This window comes from Manacus candei, unplaced genomic scaffold (genome assembly GCF_025592945.1).
Source record: "Manacus candei isolate 608988 ecotype Guabito, Panama unplaced genomic scaffold, ASM2559294v1 h1tg000076l, whole genome shotgun sequence".
NCBI lineage: Eukaryota > Metazoa > Chordata > Aves > Passeriformes > Pipridae > Manacus > Manacus candei.
Genome location: NW_026138124.1, coordinates 5,527,735 through 5,547,319, shown reverse-complemented (window position 1 = coordinate 5,547,319; position 19,585 = coordinate 5,527,735). Strand labels below are relative to the sequence as shown.

The following is a 19,585-nucleotide window of genomic DNA, read 5'->3' as shown; positions in this document are numbered from 1 at the left end:
GCTGCCGGAGCTGTCCAGCACTTCAGCAGGGGCCGCGCCGGGGCCGCGCCGGAGGGGCCGCGACCGCCGCGCCCCCCCGAGCCCACCGCCACCCCCGGCACCCCCGGCACCCCCCGGCGCCGACAGGGACCCCCCTCCTGGGGCCGGACTCAGCGGGGCGGCGGGGCGAGGTGAGGCGCGGCCGGGCCCGGGGCTGCGGGGCCGGCACAGGGCGGGGGGGGCCGGGCAGGGAGGGGAAGGGGCGTGGGGGGCGGTGGGACCCCGCTGGGCACGGAGGGACGCTGAGAGAGGTGGGTGTGTGGGGAGAAAGGGCTTTCCCCCCCCTCCCCATGAGGTTATGCTGGCCGCGGGCAGGGGAGTGAGGACCCCCAGGGATGGGGATTGGGGGTGGGCTGGTCCTGGGGGGGGGTGGGAATTGGGGTCCCCAAAGGGGTACGGGTGGAAAGGATGGTGAGGATTGCAGCGCTTCGTGGGTGCTGGAGCAGCTGGGGATCCCACGGGGAGGTGTGTAACAGGGGTGTCCCCCCGCGGGGTTTGATGCTTTAGGGGGTCCAAGATGGTGTGAGGAGTCTGGAGATGAGATGCTTTTATGGGGCACGGGGGGTCCAGGGACGTGGATGTATCAGGTGCTCCCCGGTGCTGGGGGGTGGCTGGGAGGCACACACCTCCCTCTCCTGTGGGGAGACCTGCTGGAAGGGGGACAGGGGGTGACCCCCAGCAGTGGGATTTTGTCTGGGAGGGACAGGACAGCAATGAGCCCCCAGCAGATGCTGGTGCCTTGTGTGGTGCAGGTGGGAGATGAGACCAAGACAACGGCTCCAAAGTCCCTCTCTCTGCAGCGTGGACCCCCAGGCTGTGCTGGGGAGGGTTTGGCTGATGAGATTTCAAACCCTGCGGGTGTTGTGTGGGGGAAGGAGAGGGGCAAGGCTTGGCAGAGGGAACCCCAGCAGCAGCCCAGCCGCTGGTCTTTTGGGAGTGTTTTGTGCTTCTCCTTCCCGGGACAGGGAGGTTTGTCCCCAGGGATGGCCCTTCAGGGGGCTGGTGGAGAGGAGTCAGGGCATGGCTCAGGTGGCTTTCAGGGGACACAGGTTCATTCATCCCATCTGGAGAGAGATTTCAGACAGGTTGTGTCATTTCCCTGTGCTCCTGCTGCTGCAGAGGGGTCACCTGGGGGCTGGCAGTGGTTGGGGGTGTCTCAGGTTGATGACAAATGTCAGGGACCTTCTCTCAGGGTGCAGGTGCATGTGTCCTGGCTGGTCCCTCTGCCCTGGCATGTGGGTTTGTTGCTGGCAGGAGCACAGGGACACCCCCACTGGGGGGGATTTTGGGGACAGGAGCTCACGGTGTTTGTGCCCAAACATCATCATAGCTCTGTCCCCCTCTGCCAGCGTGTTCTCACACAATGCCACCCCCTGGGTCTCACCTGCCTCCCCACTAAATCCCCTCTGGATCCCCCCTGAATCCCACCTGCCTTCCCTTGCCCCAGGACTCATCTTGGCAGCATGTGGAGGGAGAGGTGGGGGGATTTCAGAACCAGAAGTTGGGTAGATTTTAAGGGAGCCTTTGGTCCTTGGTTGCTACTGGGGATGGTGAGCAGGGGGCTTTGCCAGGAAGGCAGAGGAGCCCAGGGCTCTTGGTTGGTTTTGTCCCTGGTGCCAAGAAAATGACGCTTTCCCCCCGAACAAATGTCTCGTGCCCTGGGGGGCAGATCCAGTCATGGGTGGATGTGTGGCTGCAGGTCCTGGGAGGCTGCTGGAAGGGAGAGCAGGGGGTGCCCACTCCACACCTCTTGGCAGGGGGTGCCTGTGGGATGCAGATTTAGTCCTGGCTGCCAGGGGTCTGCCGGATGTGGGGGATCCCCAATCCCCAAAGCCCTTCCTCCTCCTCCTCCTCCTCTTCCCTGTCTTCTAGCTCCCGCTTTCCCCGGCCAGGTGGCCCATGGCTTATATAATGTGCTCAAACCCTGGAATAGCTCCTCCCGTTACACAACCACCCAGCCAGCCATGGGGGGGGGATGGTGGGGGGGATTCCCAGCTGGATGCTCCCCCTGCACTGGCCATGACCCCCCACACCTGCAGCACTCGGCCCCAGAGTCATTTGCCGGGATTGTGTCCCCGTTGGGGAAGGTGACCTCATTGTGGCAGTCATCCCCCCGCTCCTCCATGTGCTCAATAATTGCTTTTATTCGTAGTAGTTTTATTACTCTCCCCCTCCCCAGAGTGGTGATGGGCCTTGGAGCTGCCTGTGCCTCCTCCTGACTCCTTGCCCAGCAGAGCAAGTGGCCCCCAGGATGAAAAACCTGGGGGGTGGCTGCTCCCCTTCTCCATCCTCCTTCCTTATTTAACCATCTCTGGGAAAGGCCTGGCAGGGCATCCCCAAGGGGTTGAGGAGAGTGTGGCCAGAGGGCCATGGGGCTGGGGGGTCCCATAGGGTTACCCATCACCTGGACCCGCTGCCTCTCCACTCAGCATGAGGGGATTGCTGCCGTCACATGGATGTGCTCCTCCTTTCTCTCATCCCTGGCTCAGGAATGGGGTCACTGCAGGGGTCCTGGGGTTGGTTTCCTTTCCCATCGGCTCTCCTCCAGCCAGAGCTGAGAGCAAAGCTTGCTTGGCCTCCCCTGGGAGCCCAAGGGGTTCAGATTGTGGGGGGGTTTGGTCTTTTTGGGGTCAAGAGTAAATCCCAGCTCCTCACCCTCTGTCGTGCCCTTTACTCTGGAGCACCTCCAGTGGAGCTGATGGATCTCTGTGCTCATACCCCTGTGTGGTGCTTGTCTGGTGTGGGGCTGGTCCCCACCCCTGGCTCCCCCATCCCTACATCCCCAAGCCAGGAAGGAGCCCGGTTGCTTAGCAACTGTTTAGCTTCTCCACAGCCTCCTCATCTATTTTAAAATATATATATATATATATCTGCACAGACGTAGGTATGCACAGGCAGCCGCAGCTCCTGACCCCCCAGCCAGCATCCATATATTCTTTATTAATTGCTTTAAAGTCTGTGAGGTGTCAAATTTTGGCTGGGCAGCCATAGGACAGGATCCCCTCAGCTCGGGGAAATAGGGATGGAGGTGCTGGGATCAACTGTCACCAGCCCCTTCCTGCTGCCCCTTTCCATGGGCAGGATCCCTGTGGCTTGGGGCTGGAGGGCAGCGCTAACGAGCCGCAGGTCGGCCGCACTTTTAAAGCCAGATTTGACTTTTTTCCTCATTCTTGAAGGTCTGACTCATGGTTTTTGGCACTGGAAGGCAGCTCCGGAGAAGGTCAGCCCAATTAATGGCAGTAACTCCGGACTTTTCCTCCTTGTAATTCCAGCCAGGTGTTTAGAGGAGGCCGACTGCCTGGCGGTGGTGTTCTGGCATGTTTTGTGTCCTGAAAAAAAAGACCTTCTCCCAGCTGTCCCCACGGCCCGGGTAGGGAGCAGCCTGGGCTGGGGCTGTAAATGATTCAGGGACAGGGCTGTGATTTCAGTGGGTAGTGGTGTGTCCTGACGAGATCCTGGCGGGCAGGGGGAACCACGGGGATCACCCTTCTCACGGTGTCTGGAGCGGCTGGAGGGTCCTCACCTCATCTGGGCTGGCCCTGGCGTGTTGAGACTGAGCTCTGGCACACTCAGTGCACGAGTGGTCCAAGGAGCCGCCGTCCTGGGCTCGCCGCCCGCATCCCGTGCCCACATCCCGTGCCCGCATCCCGGCACGCGGGTGCTCGCGGCCGCCCTGCCTGGTGCAGCTGGATGTGGCGAGAATTAATGGAGCACCGGCCGGAGGCGGCTTTAATTAGCGCCGAGGCACGGGGAGGGGGGAGGATGCCCAGGGACCGCTGCCGCCTTTCCCCGCCGAGGGAGAGACGCCGGGAGAGCATCCAGGCACCCGGGAGAGCATCCAGTCACTGCCGGCCCTCCGCTGCCAGCCCTGCTCCCCCCGGGAGAGCGGCTCCCTCCGCATTACAGCGGCGGGGCCCTGCGGCGGCTGCTGCCTCAGCGCCGGGGGGCTGTGGGCATGGCCGGGGTGCTGAGCAGGGCCCATGGGGGGATTTGAGCAGAGCCGGCTGGGAAGGGGCTTGTTCTAGGTTGGAAAATAAAAGGGCCAAAGCAGTTCAGTGAGATACCCCACTTTTTTTTGCTCCTTTTCCTTGTTTTCTTCTTTCCCTTCGAGCTGGAGCTTCTGAACCCTTGAGCTGGGCAAAGCCCATGTGGGGCAGCCCCAGGGCTGGGACATGGGGACAAACACAATGCGGTGCCACCCCACCAGGTGCCTCGGGGTCACAGCCCACCTGGGTGGAAACCAGCAGCCCCAAATCCTGGCAGGATGGAGAGACTGGGCTTTGCACCCCTGGCTGGCAGGGCCTGCCCTGGCTGTGTGACAGGGGCACAGTGCAGTCTGTCTGTCCTTTGTCTGTCCTGGCAGTCACTAAGTTGGCACTGCAGGTGCCCAGGTCCTCCACACACCTTGGATGTGATTCAGCATGGCTGGGAAGGGAGGGAGAGACCCAGCATGTGGGATGGTCCCTGGCATGGGATGGGGATGGAGGATGGTGGTGGAAAATGAAGAGGATGGAAAATAGGGATGAGGATGGAGGATGAAAATGGAGATGGAGGCTGGGGCTGGGGGATGGAGATGGTGGCTGGGGGTGGTGAGAAGGAAGGAGATGAGGAAAAGCATGGAGGATGAGTATGAGCACGGAGATTGGGGATGAGAGTGAAGATAGGGATGGAGGATGAGTATGGAGGATGGGGCACTTCTGAACTTTTCCAAAAGCTCTAATCCAGGCAGCAGCAAGTACCTGTGAGCTGAAAAGCTGGTTTGACCTCCCCAGGGTCCAAGGTGGTACGTGGGAAGAGGATCAGGATCCCAAAACATGTGGGTGAACAGCTTGTTAATATGAGAAGAGAGGGATTTGCTCAGGAGTTTCCCTAGCGCTCCAGCCCATAATGCCAGGGGGTTTGGGCCCTCCTGGGTGGCAGTAAGGGAATTTGGGAAGTGGGGATGGATGCCAGTGACTGTCCCCAGCTACATCCTGCAGCCCTTAGGAGTCCATGGAGACACAGCACTGGCCCCAAGACACCTCCTGTCCCTCTGGGCGAGGCAGCGGCCGGGCAGCAGCTGCCAGTGATTGATGTTTTGTGGGTAATTACTGCAGATAATTAAATATTTAACCATCATCTTTATTATCGGGGTAGCGCCGAGCCAGGCAGGAAACCGCTGCCGTTTGGGCAGGGCCATGCTGGTAAATTTGGGGCTGGCAGAGCCAGGTGGTCCCCGTGTGGTGGCCGATGGACTGAGGTTGTGGTGGTGGTGGTGGTGGTCACTCTGTGTCCCTGAGCTGTCCCTTGCAAGTGCAGGGCATCTCTGGGGTCCTCCTTTGGGGATAGGGAGGGCACAGACCCAGCCTGGGGGACATGGGCTCCCTCTGTCCTGGTGTCTTGTCCCCATTGTCACCAGAGGTGTACGACTGGCTGTGTTTGCCACCCATGGCTGCCCTTGTTTAGAGCTGGGGGGGTTGTGGGTGGTTTTCCCATTCCTTTTTTTTCTTGGCCATGCTGTGGCTGAGGCAGGGGTTGGTGTCAGCTCTCACAGTGGATATTGCTCACAGCTGAGGAGACACCAGGTTGCAACACCATGTCCACCCCCAGTCCGGCTCCTCCTTCCTGGCCCCAGTTGCAGGGGGGAATTCTCCAGCCACATCCTTTTCATGGAGCGTTTCCTGGTGGATCTGCACACTTCCCCTGCCATGCAGCCCTCTCCCACAGGTACCCATCCAGCTGCTGGTTTATCTTCATCTACCTCCCCAGCTCTCTATCTGACACTCTCTCAAGGTTTCTCAGCAATGAATTTATCCACTGCTGGGCTTGGGATAAAATTAATTCCCACCGGGGAAAAGCAAGCAGAGGCTGCTGCAGAAAGCAGCCTCTCCTTCCCCATCTCCTTCCCTGAGCCCCTCCGTGGGGGAAGGTTTCTCAGCGGGGACCTTACCCCGTTCTTTAATTTCCTTCCTGGTTTTTGGCTCCATGTCCTGATGGAAGAAAGATGAAGAGGAGCTCCCAAGCTGGTTTTTTTTTTTTTTCTGCAGCATCTCTCCCTTCTCTGGCCTGGGGCCACCCTGGGTTATGGAATGGTTTGGGATCAGGGGTCCCTCATGGGCAGGGAGGGCTGAGCAGGGCAGCTCTTTGTTGTGGGGCTCGAAATGTAGGTGCTGCAGGCAAGGGGGGACCGAGGGACCTTCCAGTCACTCTAACAGGGACAAGCATCCAGGGATTGCAGAGCCCTGGCTGGCTCCTGCTGCACCAGCAGGATCTCCCCCGTGCCTCTGCAGAAATAAAGGCTGTTGGCTCCCTCTGTATGGTAGTGATGGGGAAAAAAATAAAAGGAAAAAAAGCTTTGTAATTAAGCACTCAGCTGCTGTCCTCCCTGGGCAGGCTTGTCAGGAGATAAATGACTGTGTGGGGCAGCCAGTGGCAATGGGAAAGCCAGGGATGTCCCTTGGAGATGCCACGGGGTGGGAGTTGCCTTCCAGCCAGGCTGGGACCTCCACCACCCAGGGGAGGGCTCTGAGGCTTTTTCTCTCCTGAAACAACAGAGAAACATCCTCAGAGCCCCTCATAAGCAATCTGTGTTCCCACCCAGGCTCTATCCCACCTGGCATGGCCATGGAAAGCTCTGAACAGCCTGGTGTCCTGCTGGAATGGCACAGCAGGAGCGGTGAGCCCTCCCTGGGCTCGAAATGGTGGGATCTGTCCATGGTCCCTCTGTCCTCCCTTCATGCCTGTGCTGGGTTGAGGGATCCCTCCTTCCCATCCTTCTTGGGCAGTGTGTGTCAGCCACCCAAGGGTTGGCTGCTTGCCACGGAGGAGACAATGTGCAGGCAACACCCATCCTTGGAAAAGCCTCTCCAGCAGGATCCCTGGGAGAGAAACATCCCAGAGAAGTGGCTGCTGGCAAAAGCTGCATCTTCAAGCCCAAATCCAGCTTGGAGAGCGAGGCAGGATGCTCTGCCTTCACCCCTGATGGTTTCTCTTTGCAGGAGGTTTGTGCACCCAGGTGGTGCCTCTGCAGCCTGGCCACGCTGGTAATTCAGGCAGCAGAGCTCCAGTGGGATCATCCCATACTGGGAAGAGGGCTGGAGCACTGGGCAGGGGAGCTGGGGCATGGCAGGACAAGGAGAGTGAGGAATGGGTGCTCAACCATGCGCCGATGGCCCGCGGGCACTGAGACGGGGTTGTGTCTGGTTGATCCAGGAGTTTTGGGAGCATCTCCTCCCCCAGGCTTGGGGAGCATCAGCCAGAGCCTCGGCACGGCAGTGCTGTTTGGGAACGGCTGTCCTCTTCCAAGGGGTTATTTTTGGAGCCAAGTGAGGACACACTGACTGTGGTGGCGGAAGGAGGAGGCAGAGACACGTGAAGGTGAAGGAGCAGGGAGAAGGCAGCCGGTGGGGATCCTCATCTCCCCTTGCAGCTGGCACCAGGCCATAGTGAAGGGTGCCAGGTCATGGGCAGAGGGTGCCAGGCCACGGCCCAAGGGCATCAGCAGGCATTTGCTGGTTGGGCCAGACATCAGGATGTCCCATGGCTGCATCCGAACCAGCCAGTGCAGCTGCGGAATGCAAGGGGATATCTGAGATCCATTCCTTTGCTGAGTGGGGACAGTGTCTGGGGTGTCCCCAGAGAGCTGTGAGGGTGGTTGGTTGCCTATCCCTGCTCCAAACCCACACTGGCTGACAGTGGGGTCTGTGGGGCTCAGAAGGACCCCTGCCCACCTATCCTGCTGCTGCTGTATAGTCCTGGGTCCCACACTTTGCCAGGTTTTTTCCATACAAGGCTGGCAGAACATCCTTCTCTCTTTCCCATGAGTCAGCCCTCTTGGCAGGGTGATGGGAGTAACCTCAGCCTTGCCTTTGTGGGTGAGGAAACTGAGGCAAGGCACAAGAAGATCTCCCAGTCACTGTCCCCACCAACCTGCTTTTGAGACAAATTTTGCCTTCAGGTCCTGGCAGGGTCCCCTTGCCCTCACGGGGTGGGAGGGGAACCAGGGCAAGGACTGACCCCTGACTCTTTCTCTCCCTCCCAGGTGATCATGGCTCTCTACAACAATGGGGCCGATGTGCCTTCGCCCCAGGAAGCCTCCAACGGCTTCTCCCAGCCCGGCGCCTCAGGAACGTGGCACAAGGGTGAGGAGGAGGTGAGGCTGGTGGAGCCCAGCATGGTGAAGAAGGCTCACCGGGAAATCCTGGACCACGAGCGCAAGCGGCGGGTGGAGCTGAAGTGCATGGAGCTGCAGGAGATGATGGAGGAGCAGGGGTGAGTGGCGGGGGAACTGGGAATGGGGTCCTTGTGACCTGCTTGCACCTTGTGCTTCCCCTTTAAAAAAATACCTGGATGTGGCAAATGTGCCCATTTGGAAGTAAATCCACTTTTGGGTGAATCGAACAGCTGTGGGGTGAACTGGTGGGTTGGCAGGGGGGAGGGAAATGCCTCCAAGAAACTCAGGCCTAGGAGTGCACCCACACCTATTGGAGGTTGGCCCCTCTGCTTGGAAATCTGGGCTCCCAGCTTGTCATGCAGGGAAAGCCAAGGCAGGAAGGAGGAGCAAAGTTGCTCGTGGTTGTGCAAGTCATCAGTGCCACCCATCCTGTGCCCCCCATGCCTGGAGTGGGAGATGATCTACCTCTGCCTTTTGTGTTGGGGAGATGAAGGAGATGAGGGGTTTAGTGCCAGGAAAGGCTCTTTTGGTGCTTTTTTTTGTCCCACCTTCCTTCTTCTTACAGTTTTGGGGTGGTAGGACCCCCTCTGTCCTGCCAGTGCCACGGCCAGGCACCACAAGCTTCTCCCCAGCCTTTGCTCTCCCCTTGGGAAGCAAAGGACTGGGGGAATATGCAAGGGGCTGGAGAACATTCCTGCCTGGGTAGGCAGGAGAGGCTGGGGGGCCAGCGAGGAGATCCCCATCCCTACCAGACGGACCCATGGCTATGCTGCTGGCTGCCCCATAGCTCTGGCACCGGTCAAACATCCTGCTCCCCCTGACAACTCACTAAAACCTGATGGATGGAGCAAATTCTTTGGCACACGTGGGTAGATGGGGACTGGTACCAGCTGGGGAGAAGGAAAATGGATTGAGGGAAGGCTTCGCCAAGGCTTTCATTAAGAGTGCAAGCGTGACCTAGAATTAAATTGTCTCACACAGACTGGGATAATGATTGTGCCTAATTTGTCATTATGGAAATAAATAAGGCTGACCTGGCACTTTGGGGAGCCCAGAGCCTCCTGTCGGGTTCCCCCACTCTACTAGGGCTCTTACTACTCGTAGTATCATTACTACAGTGGGTAAGAGCAACGCTGCAACTGGTATTGTTGTTATTGCTGTAATTGCTTTGCTGTTATTAAGGCTATTAATAACGATGATGGTGGCGATACGCCGAAATGATAACATAATTACAGTAATAATCTTGGTCAACCTGGTTAATCCTCTCCCTGCTCTTCCCCTCCACGCAGGGGTTCTCTGGGAGGGTTCCATAGGAAGCACTCTGCACCTCCAAGGTTTCTATCTGGCCTGGGAGCTGCATCCTGAGCATAGCCTAGGGGGAGTTGTTGACAGGGACAGGGCCCCCGGGATGGATGTGAGTGTCAGCAGAGGGGGTTTTGCAGGGATTTAAGCACTCCCTTGTTTCCTTAAAGGCGGATGGCTCCTCCTGTCTGTGCTGTAGCTCGCTCCAGGCTGCCTGCACCGTTATTCCCTGCCTGCAGGCTGGATTCCTTGTCCGGAAAAGAAGTGTCAGCATTTTTTCTTTCTTTCCCAAACCCACTCTATATGTTAAATGCAAAAGCAAAACCCCTTTAACGAGGTTATAAGCAGCACCAGAGGAATGCAGGAGGGAAGGAGCTGGAGAAGGCACTGGAGGTGCTGGGGGGTGCCTCACCCTGGCCTCCCCCCGCAGATTTGCTAAAGGCCCAGCCATGATGGCCCATCTGTCACCTCCTGTTTGGCCTCATGTCCCCTCTCCGAGAGCATCAGCCGCATTCTTAATATGCTGCAGCAAATGCTCATCCCGGGCAGACATGTTCCTGCTGCCATGGGCCAGCTGATGGCCGTGGGATGGCCGTGGGATGGCCGGGATTGGTGTCTCATCCTTGCGGGGTGATCACACCGTGCCCAGCTGGGTACACTGCCATTGAGGCTGTGGGACAGAGCAGCAGCTGGGGGTGCTGCCCTGTTTTTGGGCCCCCCCCCATGCCCAGGTACAAGGTGAGGGGAAGCAGCCAGGCTGCCTCCTTGCCCTGTTAGCAGCCCTCCTCCTGTGTGGAGTCCGGCTGGGCAATTAATGAGAGCCCTTCAGTGCAAATGAGCTTGTTAATATTAATTCCCCTCTTCTCTCTGTTCCCCTTCATGGGCACTGTGTGGGGGGGTGATACCACGTGCCCCTCTGCACCCAGGGCACCCAAGGGCACCCCCAGCATTGTGAGGGGCATTACTGTCCCCAGCATGGGCACTGTGAGGTGCCAGCCTTGGGGACCAGAGGGCTCAGTCAGGCTGTGATACCCAGTTTTCTGGTCTTGTAACAGCAATACTGATGGAATGTGATGGCAACAGTGGGTCACAACAGCCCCTGTAGAAGGGTGAGAACAAGGACACACACAGAGCCTGACCCCTTCCCTCCCAGTGTGGCAGCGTGGTGGTCACACAGGGTCCCTCTCTCTTTGCCCTGTCCTCAGGGATGATGCCAGGAGCATCATGGGTCTCTCCACGACATCCCTCCATCGGGATGTTTTCAGTCGAGGAAGCTGGGATGTTTGTAGTCAGGGAGGATGTCAGGTGCCCTTGTGCGGCCGTGGGATGCGGCACAGGACCACCCGCCCGGGGCTGTCACCCTTCCCTTCCCAGGGACACCTTGGGGATGGCTGGAGTGCCATGGTTTGCCGAGTCTGTTCCCAGATGCCAGGGACAAAGTGATTAGTGCCTCTCGTTAATAAGCCTGCAGTGGCCTGAGTCAGCGTTCAGCGTTAGCGCAGAGCTGGCTCGGCTGCTGGGCCCCGGCACAGCGCAGGGATGAGAGAGGGGAACTCGTGGTGGGATGGAGATCCTGGGATTGAACCCGTGGCACTGCTGAGAGGGTGTAGCAGCATGTGCCCAAAGCCTGGGACAGTAATGGGGAATGGCAACCTCATGGTCATCCTCTTCTTTTACCCCTTTCTGACGTCCCTTCCTCTGCCAAGCACTTCTGAGAGGGGCAGGCAGGAGAGAGGAGGGCATAGAGGGTGGTGGCAGGGGGCCAAACAGAGATCCTGCTCTCCTCCAAGCCCTGATGACTGTCACCATGCCACATCTCCTTCTGACCAGCAGCTCCGTGGGGAGCCCACGCTCCAGCCATGGCAGCCCTGACCGTGTCTTTGCCCATCCAGGTACTCTGAAGAGGAGATCCGGCAGAAAGTGGGGACCTTTCGGCAAATGCTGATGGAGAAGGAAGGTGTGCTCACCAGGGAGGACCAGCATGGGCGCCAAATGTGAGTGAGAGAGCTCCCAGTTGGCTCATCTGTGCGTCCTTCCTGTCTCTCATCCCAGAGAGGCCTCTCCCGGGTGGCAATGGCTCAGCAGGTTGGCTGCTGTTCTGTAACCCTAGAAATATTACTGTTATCAGTAATAATAATTAATAGTAATGATAATAATTTCTGTTGTAAGGGGCCCAGGCTGGACAGGCAGGGCTGAGCCTGCTCCTCCTCTGGACAGACCCAGAGCCTGTGTCTCCATCAGGCTGGTGTAACCCCAAGGAGCCCCAAGAAAGAAGCTTCTCGAAGGAGCTCCTGCCCTGTTCCTCTGCCTTCTAATCATTCTTCATGCTGCCTGGTCCTGGGGGCCTCCATCTGCCCTGAGAGGGGTTTGGAGCTCAGGTCTGGTGTCCAAAGCAGCCCAGCTGCTGCTGGGAACGTGCCAGTTGCTCCTCCTGCCCCACACAGGACTGTCCCCAGCCTCACCAGGGTCCGCCCTGGCTCAATGATGATTTATCTGCACGATGCTTAATGGCCCAGGCAGCGTGGCTGGCCTGGCGTGCACCATCCATCAGCCTGGAAACCAGGTCACTTGGGACAGGAATAGAGAGTGCAGGTTCACTGAATATTAATGCTTCATTAGGGTCAGGAAATCAGGGCGGGGGGGGGATGCAGGGAAGCCGTGGTGGCAGGGAGAGCCTTCCTCACACCAGTCCACTGGCACAGCAGGCAGGGACAGACACAGAGACAGACACATGGACATGGCTCTGCTGTGCCCTGCCTGGGATGGGCTGCATGGCCTTGGGGCAGCGTGAAGCATTCAGAGTCCTTCTCCAGGCAGGAAAAAACCAATGGATGGGGAAAACCAACCCGCCCAGGTCACAGAGCATCAAGCCTGAGGTGTTAACAAGTGGCCTTTGCTGGTGGGGGCAGGAGTCATCTCTAGGGCATCTTCCTGGCAGGCTCGTTAGGGCTGGCATGGTAAGGAGCACCTGGGAAGCTGAGGGTGTGTTAAGGTTACCCAGGCAGCCCTGGCTGTCACCTTTACAGGCTTGGTTTTGCAAAACGAAGGGTAATCATTAAAGATTAGCCCCAGGGCTATAAATAATAGTGCTGAGCTGGAAGGAGCAGTCTCACAGCAAAGGATTGCTCGGAGGAGAGCAAAGCCGGAGGCGCTTGAAGGAGGATGGTAGGAGCTGGGTTCAAAGGAGGTGGCTCTTCAAGCAGCAGGAGGATGTCCTGGGTGCCAAAGGTCTCTGAGAGATCAAGAGGCTGGACAAGGGAGTTAAATAAGCTTTAAATAAGGAGCCTCATCCCTTGTGGTGGCTGGGAGGGTGCTCAGCAGAACAGCTCGTGGGCTGGTCCTGCTCCAGCACCTCTCTGGGCTTTTACAGCTTGGTCCTTGGCTGCCGGGGCTGTGAGTCTCAACCAGCTGATCTCATTTCAAAGCTGAGGTGAGAGCTCAGCATCATCTGCATAACTCCCCGGGGGAGACTGAGGCACTGAGCAAAAGCCATGACCACCTGAGTCCCTGGCTTTGCTCTCTGCACTCTCCCAGCTCCCGTCTCCATGTGCACAGCCCGGTGATACAGCCCAGTCCCCAAGGAGAACTGCTTGATGGACAGGTTGGTGGGATTACAGACAAAGGCAAGCGTGTGCCGGGCAGGGAGGGATAATTGGAGCAGCACAAGCTGGTCTTGAGCCGCTGAGCACAGCTAATGGGTGAGATGCTGGCAGCAGGCTCTGGTGTGGAGCACTGCCTGCTCGCAGAGCAGAGACACACAGCGAATTATCCCTGCTCGCTTCTCTCTTTTCCTCCTTCCCCCTCACTTCCCATGGTTGGGTGGGTGTTTGAAAGGCTGCTCCTGCCCTTGGGGCATGGCCAAAGCAGGAGTCACTTGGAGAGGACCCAGAAAGCCATGGCTGCAGTGCAGAGGGGAGCCCGAGACCCGCTTGAGCGATCGCCTGTGATTAGGAGGAGGGTGCCTCGTGCGTAGTTTCACTCCAAGACATTTTTAATTGGGTTAAACAGCCCGTGGCCTGCCTGTGGCCAAGGATGCCAACACGTGCTGCTCTCAGATTTGGTCTGGGGCTGAGGGCATCCATTCACTCAGGCACTGTCCAGGCTGTCAAGGGACTGATGCTGTGGGGGCTGCACTTCTCCACCAGTGTCCCTGGCTGCACACCTCCAGGATGGGAGGGGTGGAGCAGCAAATCAGGTTTCCGAGGGCAAATCTCCCTTGGGAAGCAAACACCTGGGCTGGTTTGGTGCTGAGCACCCTCCAGGCATGGCCCCATCCATTACGGTTCCCTCCAGAGCATCTGGATGGCCACATCCCTCCCTGGGTGACATGTCCTACATCCCCCCAAGAGCAAAGGAGAGGCTCCCTGTGGGGTTTGATGCTACTCCTGGATGGCACAGCTGGACCAGGGAGGTGGAGATAACAGGGAGAGATTGGGCAGGGGCTCCTAGGACCCTCCTAGTCCAGCTGCCAGACCTCTGCCAAGCCCTGCCCACAGCCCCAGTAGTCAATGGCAACCTCACGCTGGTTTCCATGGCAGTGAGAAAAAATTAATGCTGATGAAGTCACTCAGGAGGGAGAGGAGACCCTGATGGCTTAAGGTATGATGCCCCCCCCTCTCACCTGGCCAGGTGGGGACATCAACCATCAGCTGCCTGAAGCTCCTGTGCTGAGCAGGTGGCACCCTGGGGCACTGGCCTCAAAGCCCAGATTATCCTGGGCAGCTCCCAGCTGAGTTCCCAAGTTTCCTGCCAGCTCCTCTTACCCTTATCCAACCCACCTGGGCCGATCCAGCCTCCAGCTCAGCCCCAGCACTTGGGCAATCACAAAAGGGGCTCCCAACGCTGCCAAGGCTGGATCCTGCAAGGGGAAGGTGGCTCGAGCCTCGTGGTGTCCCTGTGCCAGCCCCGTGGGGATCTCTGCAGGGACTGGAGCCCCAAGAAGACCCTGAGAAGACCCCCACCACGGGGCTTTGCTGTGTGGGGACCTCAAGGGATGTGACCAAGTCCCCTGGGGATGCTGTGTTGGAGGGGATGTCCCCCAGCCGCTGCAGCTGCATTGGGGCTGCCCCAGGCTTCCCCCCAGCCGGCGGAAGACAGGGAATGGGGATCCCCGAATTAATCCCGCGCTTCCTCCTTTGGCAGCGTGATAGAAAACCACCACGGGGCGGACGGGGAGGAGTACGCGGTGGAGTATCCCGACTACGGCGAGGGCTGCCTGCTGCAGTGCGACTGCTCGGCCGAGTGCTACCGCGAGGACAGCGGCCACCGCGAGTACAGGTCGGCGGGGATTTCGGGAATCGGGCGTGCACGGTATCCCCGTGCAGGGATACAGAGGCCAGGGAGCTGGTCCCTTCTTCCCCCGACCCTGTATGCTGTCTCCCACAGGCTGAAAAGGCGCTCGAGTAGTTCTACCTCTCCTCCCCCCAAGAAGAAAAAGAAGAAGAAATCAGGTCACCGCCGGAGCCGGTGAGTCTTCGGCTCTCCCTGCGCTGTCCCCTCTCCCAGGAGGGCAGCTCTGCTCCCAGCTCAGCCTTTCCCCAGGCTCTGACGGGGCAAGTTCTCCCACTTTGGTGGTCAGTGCCCCTCCAAATATGCACCCTTAAGAGGTGCAATGCATCTGCATGTGCTGATATTGCAACACGCACACGTGTGCACGCACCTCCTGCATGCACTGGTCCGTGTGGGGAAGGAGCTGGCTGCTGCAGGGCACAGCACCGGGCAGGATTTGGCTCTGTGAAGGGTCTGGCTCCACCTACCCCCTGGTCCCCTCCCTGGCTAGCACTGGCTGCCTGGGCAGATGCTGTCCCTAATGTCCCTTTTTTCTCTGCCTTTCCCATGGCAGCAAAAAGAGGAAACCTGGCTCGGAGCGCAGGTGAGTGTTCACTGGGCTGGGTGGGCTGTGAGGTTCCTGCTGGGATTGCAAGCCCGGGGGCATGGGCTGGCCTCCACAACCCACTGTCCCCCTCTGAAATCCCAGTGGGAATTGGTCACTTTGTCTCCTGCTGGAGGCTGTGGAGCCCACGAGGTGGCATTGAGACACAGCAGGATTTGAGCAGTCTGGCATCAAAGGCATCCAGAGCCCTTCCGCCAGAAGTCCCTTTCTGTCACCAACCCCAAATCCCCCAGGAAATAACTTCCATGAGATGTTTGTGCATCCCGTGGGGTGGTCCAGGGAAGTGGGGGGGTGGGGGGGCATTGGGAGTGGGACTCCCCTGGGCCACAGGGATGGGGCTGGGGAGTCCCTTGCTCGTCCCTCAAGGGCACCCACTTCCCCCCAGCTGTGACAGCTCTTCACCCATCCGCAAGGAAAAGAAAAAGAAGACTGGAAAGAAACACAGACGTGACAGGTAGGATGGACACCGTGGCAGGCTGGGGACACCAGGCATGACTGGGGTCCATGGGGCTGTTTGGTGACTGCCCAAGCCCTTGGGCTGGGGTGGGATTGAGGCATGGATAGGGATGGATGCTGATGACTCTTTATGAAGCCATCACCACTTCACAGCTGCTGTCACCTGCCCAATCCAGCAGCCCATCTTGGGGCAACACCCTTGTCCTTGTCCCCATCCCCTGGGGCTGCCCAGCTGACCAGGTCAGTGTGTCTCCTTCACCTCTGCCTCTTCTTCATCCCTCAGATCTGAGTCAGGGTCACGGAAGAAGAGAAGACACAGGTAAGAGTGACGTCTGCAAGGAGCCACCCCACTGCCACCGGTGCTGGCTGTCAGCTTCCCCTGCCAGAGACCCCCTGTTCCCTGCCTTCCTGCTGTCCCACTCCCCTCTGCTCACAGTGATGGACCCCCTCATCCCATGGCTGGACACTGCTGTGTGTCCTCCACCCTTGGGCATGGCACAGGGCCACTCTGGGTGACTGTGGGGTCCCACATGGCCCCTAATGTCCCCTAGGGAAGAAAGGGGGATTCCAGGCAGCCATGGCCAGGACAAACCCTGGCTGTTACTCTACTCTGCAGATGCCTTCTGGCAGCACTGCTGTTCTAGGGTGAAAGAAGTGAAAAACAGACAAAGGGTGTCTGGGAAAGCAGAGGGTCTCAGAGGGGACTGATGTAGGACGAGGCAAGTATAGGGTGACAACGGGCCCAAGCCCAGAGGATGCTGAGCAGAGCCAGGCCCCCCCTTCCCACTGCCACCCGTTCCTGCCTGGCCTCACCAGTGGGCACCTGACCCCATGGTCCTCCCAGCGCCATCTGGGATCCCCACCGTGCTTTGAATCTCAATGAATTCCAGCTCCAGACCATGCAGGTTCTTCCTCTCGCTCCTCCTGCGGCCTCGGTGCCTCTGGGGGAGGCTGAGAAAGCCACCCCCAGGTGCTGCCTCTGCTCCTGAAATTTCCAGCTCTTCCCGCAGGTCCCGAAGCCCCAAGAACAAACGGAAAGAGAAAAACAAAGAGCGCAAGAGGTGAGGGGCCGGGACGGCGGGGGGAGCGGGGTGCTGTGCCCCCCCTGCGTGCACCAGGGGCGACTCAGCCTCCCCCCGCGGCCCCGGCCGCCCTCTCCGCAGGTCCCGCAGCGAGTCCCCGGCCTGGCGCTCGCACCGGCGCAGCTCCTGCAGCTCCCACAGCGCCTCCCTCTCCTCCGACGACAGCGGCTCCAAATCCCCCGGCAGGTAGGGACAGCCCGGGACAGCCCACGACCAACAGCCCCCCAGTCTCGGCGATATGGGCTGGAGGGCAGGGACAGAGATGTCTGTGTGGTGGGCACCCCGATGTGGTGGAGGGCAGGAGGTGGGTGGCAGAGGTGTCCCAGGGATGGGGACCTTTGTGGAGGTGGGTGGCAGAGGTATCCCGGGGATGAGGACCCTTGGGAATGGAGGACAGGAGGAGGGTGGCAGATGTGTCCCGAGGATGAGAACCCTTTTGGGGGGATGGAGGGGAACAGGATGGTGCTGCAGAACCTCTGGAGGGTTTGGGAGAATCTCAGGCGGGGGGTTCAATTTTTGAGTAGAGAAAGCACAAAACACCAGTTCTCCCCCCATTTCTGGCTTTGGCGAAGCCTGCCCCGCAGCCCGGGCTGTTCTGCCGGGCCGGGCGGAGGGCAGTGCCGAGCTCGGGGACGGGGGTGCCGGCGGCTCACGGTGCTGTGCCCCGCAGGCTGAGCCCCAAGCGCCGGCAGGATGGTCCCAAAGGCAGCAGCGCTCGCTCCAGCCGCAGCCCGTCCTCGCCCTCGCCCCAGCGCTCGGCCTCGCCGCACCAGAACGGGCACAAGGGCAGCGCCCAGAACGGCCGCCACAGCCACGGCGCCCCGCTCCCGGAGCCCTCGGATGTACGTAGGCTTTTCTTGGATCACTCTTCGCTTCCCTCCCCTCCTCCCTCCACAGGACTGCCCCCCTGCTCTCCTCTCCTCTCCTTCCCCACTCGCTCGGCTCCCCGCCCTGCCCGGCCGGGGCACACGGGGGAGATGCACTCACCAACTCTGCACTGGGTGCACGGTCTCCCTGGGGGAGCCAGCCCGTCATCTCGGGGCAAGGATCAGGGCAGCCAACAAATCATCCCTCCCCCAAAGCCGCACATTGCCCTGCAGATGTCACCCCCGAGACGATGGCTTGGCAGGCCAGCGACACTGCCAGGGTCACCACTGGGCTCAGCACCTACCTGAGATTGAGCCCAGACAGCCAAGAAATGGGTACAACTGGAAAATTCGTTTCCCCACCAGCCCAAACCCTCCCCAGTGCCAAGGGCCTGACACCAGTGCTCAGGACTCCAACACCCAGTCTGGCCAGGGTAGTGTTCGGAGGGGATTTGGTGCTGGATGCTCAGATTTTAGGGTCCCCATGGCAGGTGACATTGGAGCTAAGTGTCCCTGGCTCTGCCTCATTGTCCTGGGATGTCCCAATGAAACCCAGGGGTTTACTCCAGTGCTGAGTGGTCTAAACTCTAATCCTGTGGGACAGAGGGCCAGTCCCAGTTTAACCAGTGCCAGGATGGCAAGGAGCCTGCTTTGGCTAACAGGGACTGGAGGCAGAGCTGACTGAAGGCAGTGTGCTGCATGACTCCACTACTGGGGGGCACACAGGTCCCCACTCACCTCAGGGAACTTCATTCCCATGGTGAGGTGCTGTGGGGACACTGCCAGGCTGGCAGCACCCTGTGCTGACACCCCAACACCTGCAGGGCCAGGGGTACCCCAGAAAATGGGGCCAGGAGCCCCCCTCCCCATACCCACCTCCCCTTCACCCTCCCCAGCCCAGCACCCCCCAGCAGCACCCAGCACCCAGCCCATCTCTTGGAGCACCTCTCTGCTTTCTTCTTTCCTGCGGTTTTGGCTGGGGTGTGGGGGGGTTCGGGAGCCCCCCAGGCGCCCGGCTCGCCCCGCTCTCCCCCTGCCCACCCCCCAGCATCGCCCAGGCCGACAAGCTCCCTTGGCTCTCTGACACCAGCGGGACTTTTCTCCAACAACTTTCTCTCTTTCTCTCTTTCTCTCTCTCTCTCTCTCTCTCTCTTCTTTCTCTCTCTGGTTTCTACTTTTTATTTTTTTTTCTTTTTAATCCCATCTGTGTTTTTCTTTAGCCTCCCATTTGAAAAAAACCCAAACGGTAATATACACTTCCATTTCTTGCTCAGCAGAAGCAGGGATGAGGGGGAGGGAAGGGCAATGAAACGTGCTTTTTTTTTTTTTTCCCCGCCCCCTTGTTTTAGTTTCCTTTCTCATGATTTCTTTTCTTTTCCCTTGTGATGTACAGAAATGCAAACGATATATATTTCTCTTATTTTCATTTTTCCCCCCCCGTCGTCGTCGTGTTGTTCTAGAATTTTTTGCTTTTGTGTGTGTTAATGTGGAGAAGAAAAAAAAAAAAACAAAAACAACAAACCCAAACCCAAAAACCAGATGTGTTTTCTAAATATTTACGACCACTGAACATTGTATTTCCATTTTCTATATTTTGAACAAGGAATTTAAAAGGGAAGAGAACCCAGCAGGCCTCCACTGCAAAAGAAATGGGCTTGTTTCCATCTCATGGAGTGAATTGCCCTTTTCCTCCTCAAATTGGCTACTGTCCCGTGTCCTCAGCTGGATCCTGCTGCTGTGGGGATGGTTTTCCTCCCTGGCTGCAGGATGAGGCTGCTGGGTGCTGGGTTATCCG

At 58.9% G+C, this 19,585-nt stretch overlaps 1 protein-coding gene across 2 annotated transcripts in view; it reads left to right on the top strand.

The window, feature by feature from the left end:
- Nucleotides 1–97: 97 nt before the first annotated feature.
- Nucleotides 98–19,585, top strand: part of SRRM3 (serine/arginine repetitive matrix 3) — a 29,330-nt gene continuing 9,842 nt past the window's right edge. For both annotated transcript variants that reach the window (XM_051809156.1, XM_051809157.1), the window contains exons 1-11: nucleotides 98–170; nucleotides 8,060–8,289; nucleotides 11,386–11,487; nucleotides 14,636–14,770; nucleotides 14,879–14,959; nucleotides 15,336–15,365; nucleotides 15,772–15,840; nucleotides 16,126–16,161; nucleotides 16,853–16,903; nucleotides 17,006–17,110; nucleotides 17,595–17,766. In XM_051809156.1, the coding sequence (XP_051665116.1) occupies nucleotides 8,066–8,289; nucleotides 11,386–11,487; nucleotides 14,636–14,770; nucleotides 14,879–14,959; nucleotides 15,336–15,365; nucleotides 15,772–15,840; nucleotides 16,126–16,161; nucleotides 16,853–16,903; nucleotides 17,006–17,110; nucleotides 17,595–17,766 (1,005 nt within the window). In that variant the 5' untranslated portion in view covers nucleotides 98–170; nucleotides 8,060–8,065. The remainder of the gene's footprint in view (nucleotides 171–8,059; nucleotides 8,290–11,385; nucleotides 11,488–14,635; nucleotides 14,771–14,878; nucleotides 14,960–15,335; nucleotides 15,366–15,771; nucleotides 15,841–16,125; nucleotides 16,162–16,852; nucleotides 16,904–17,005; nucleotides 17,111–17,594; nucleotides 17,767–19,585) is intronic.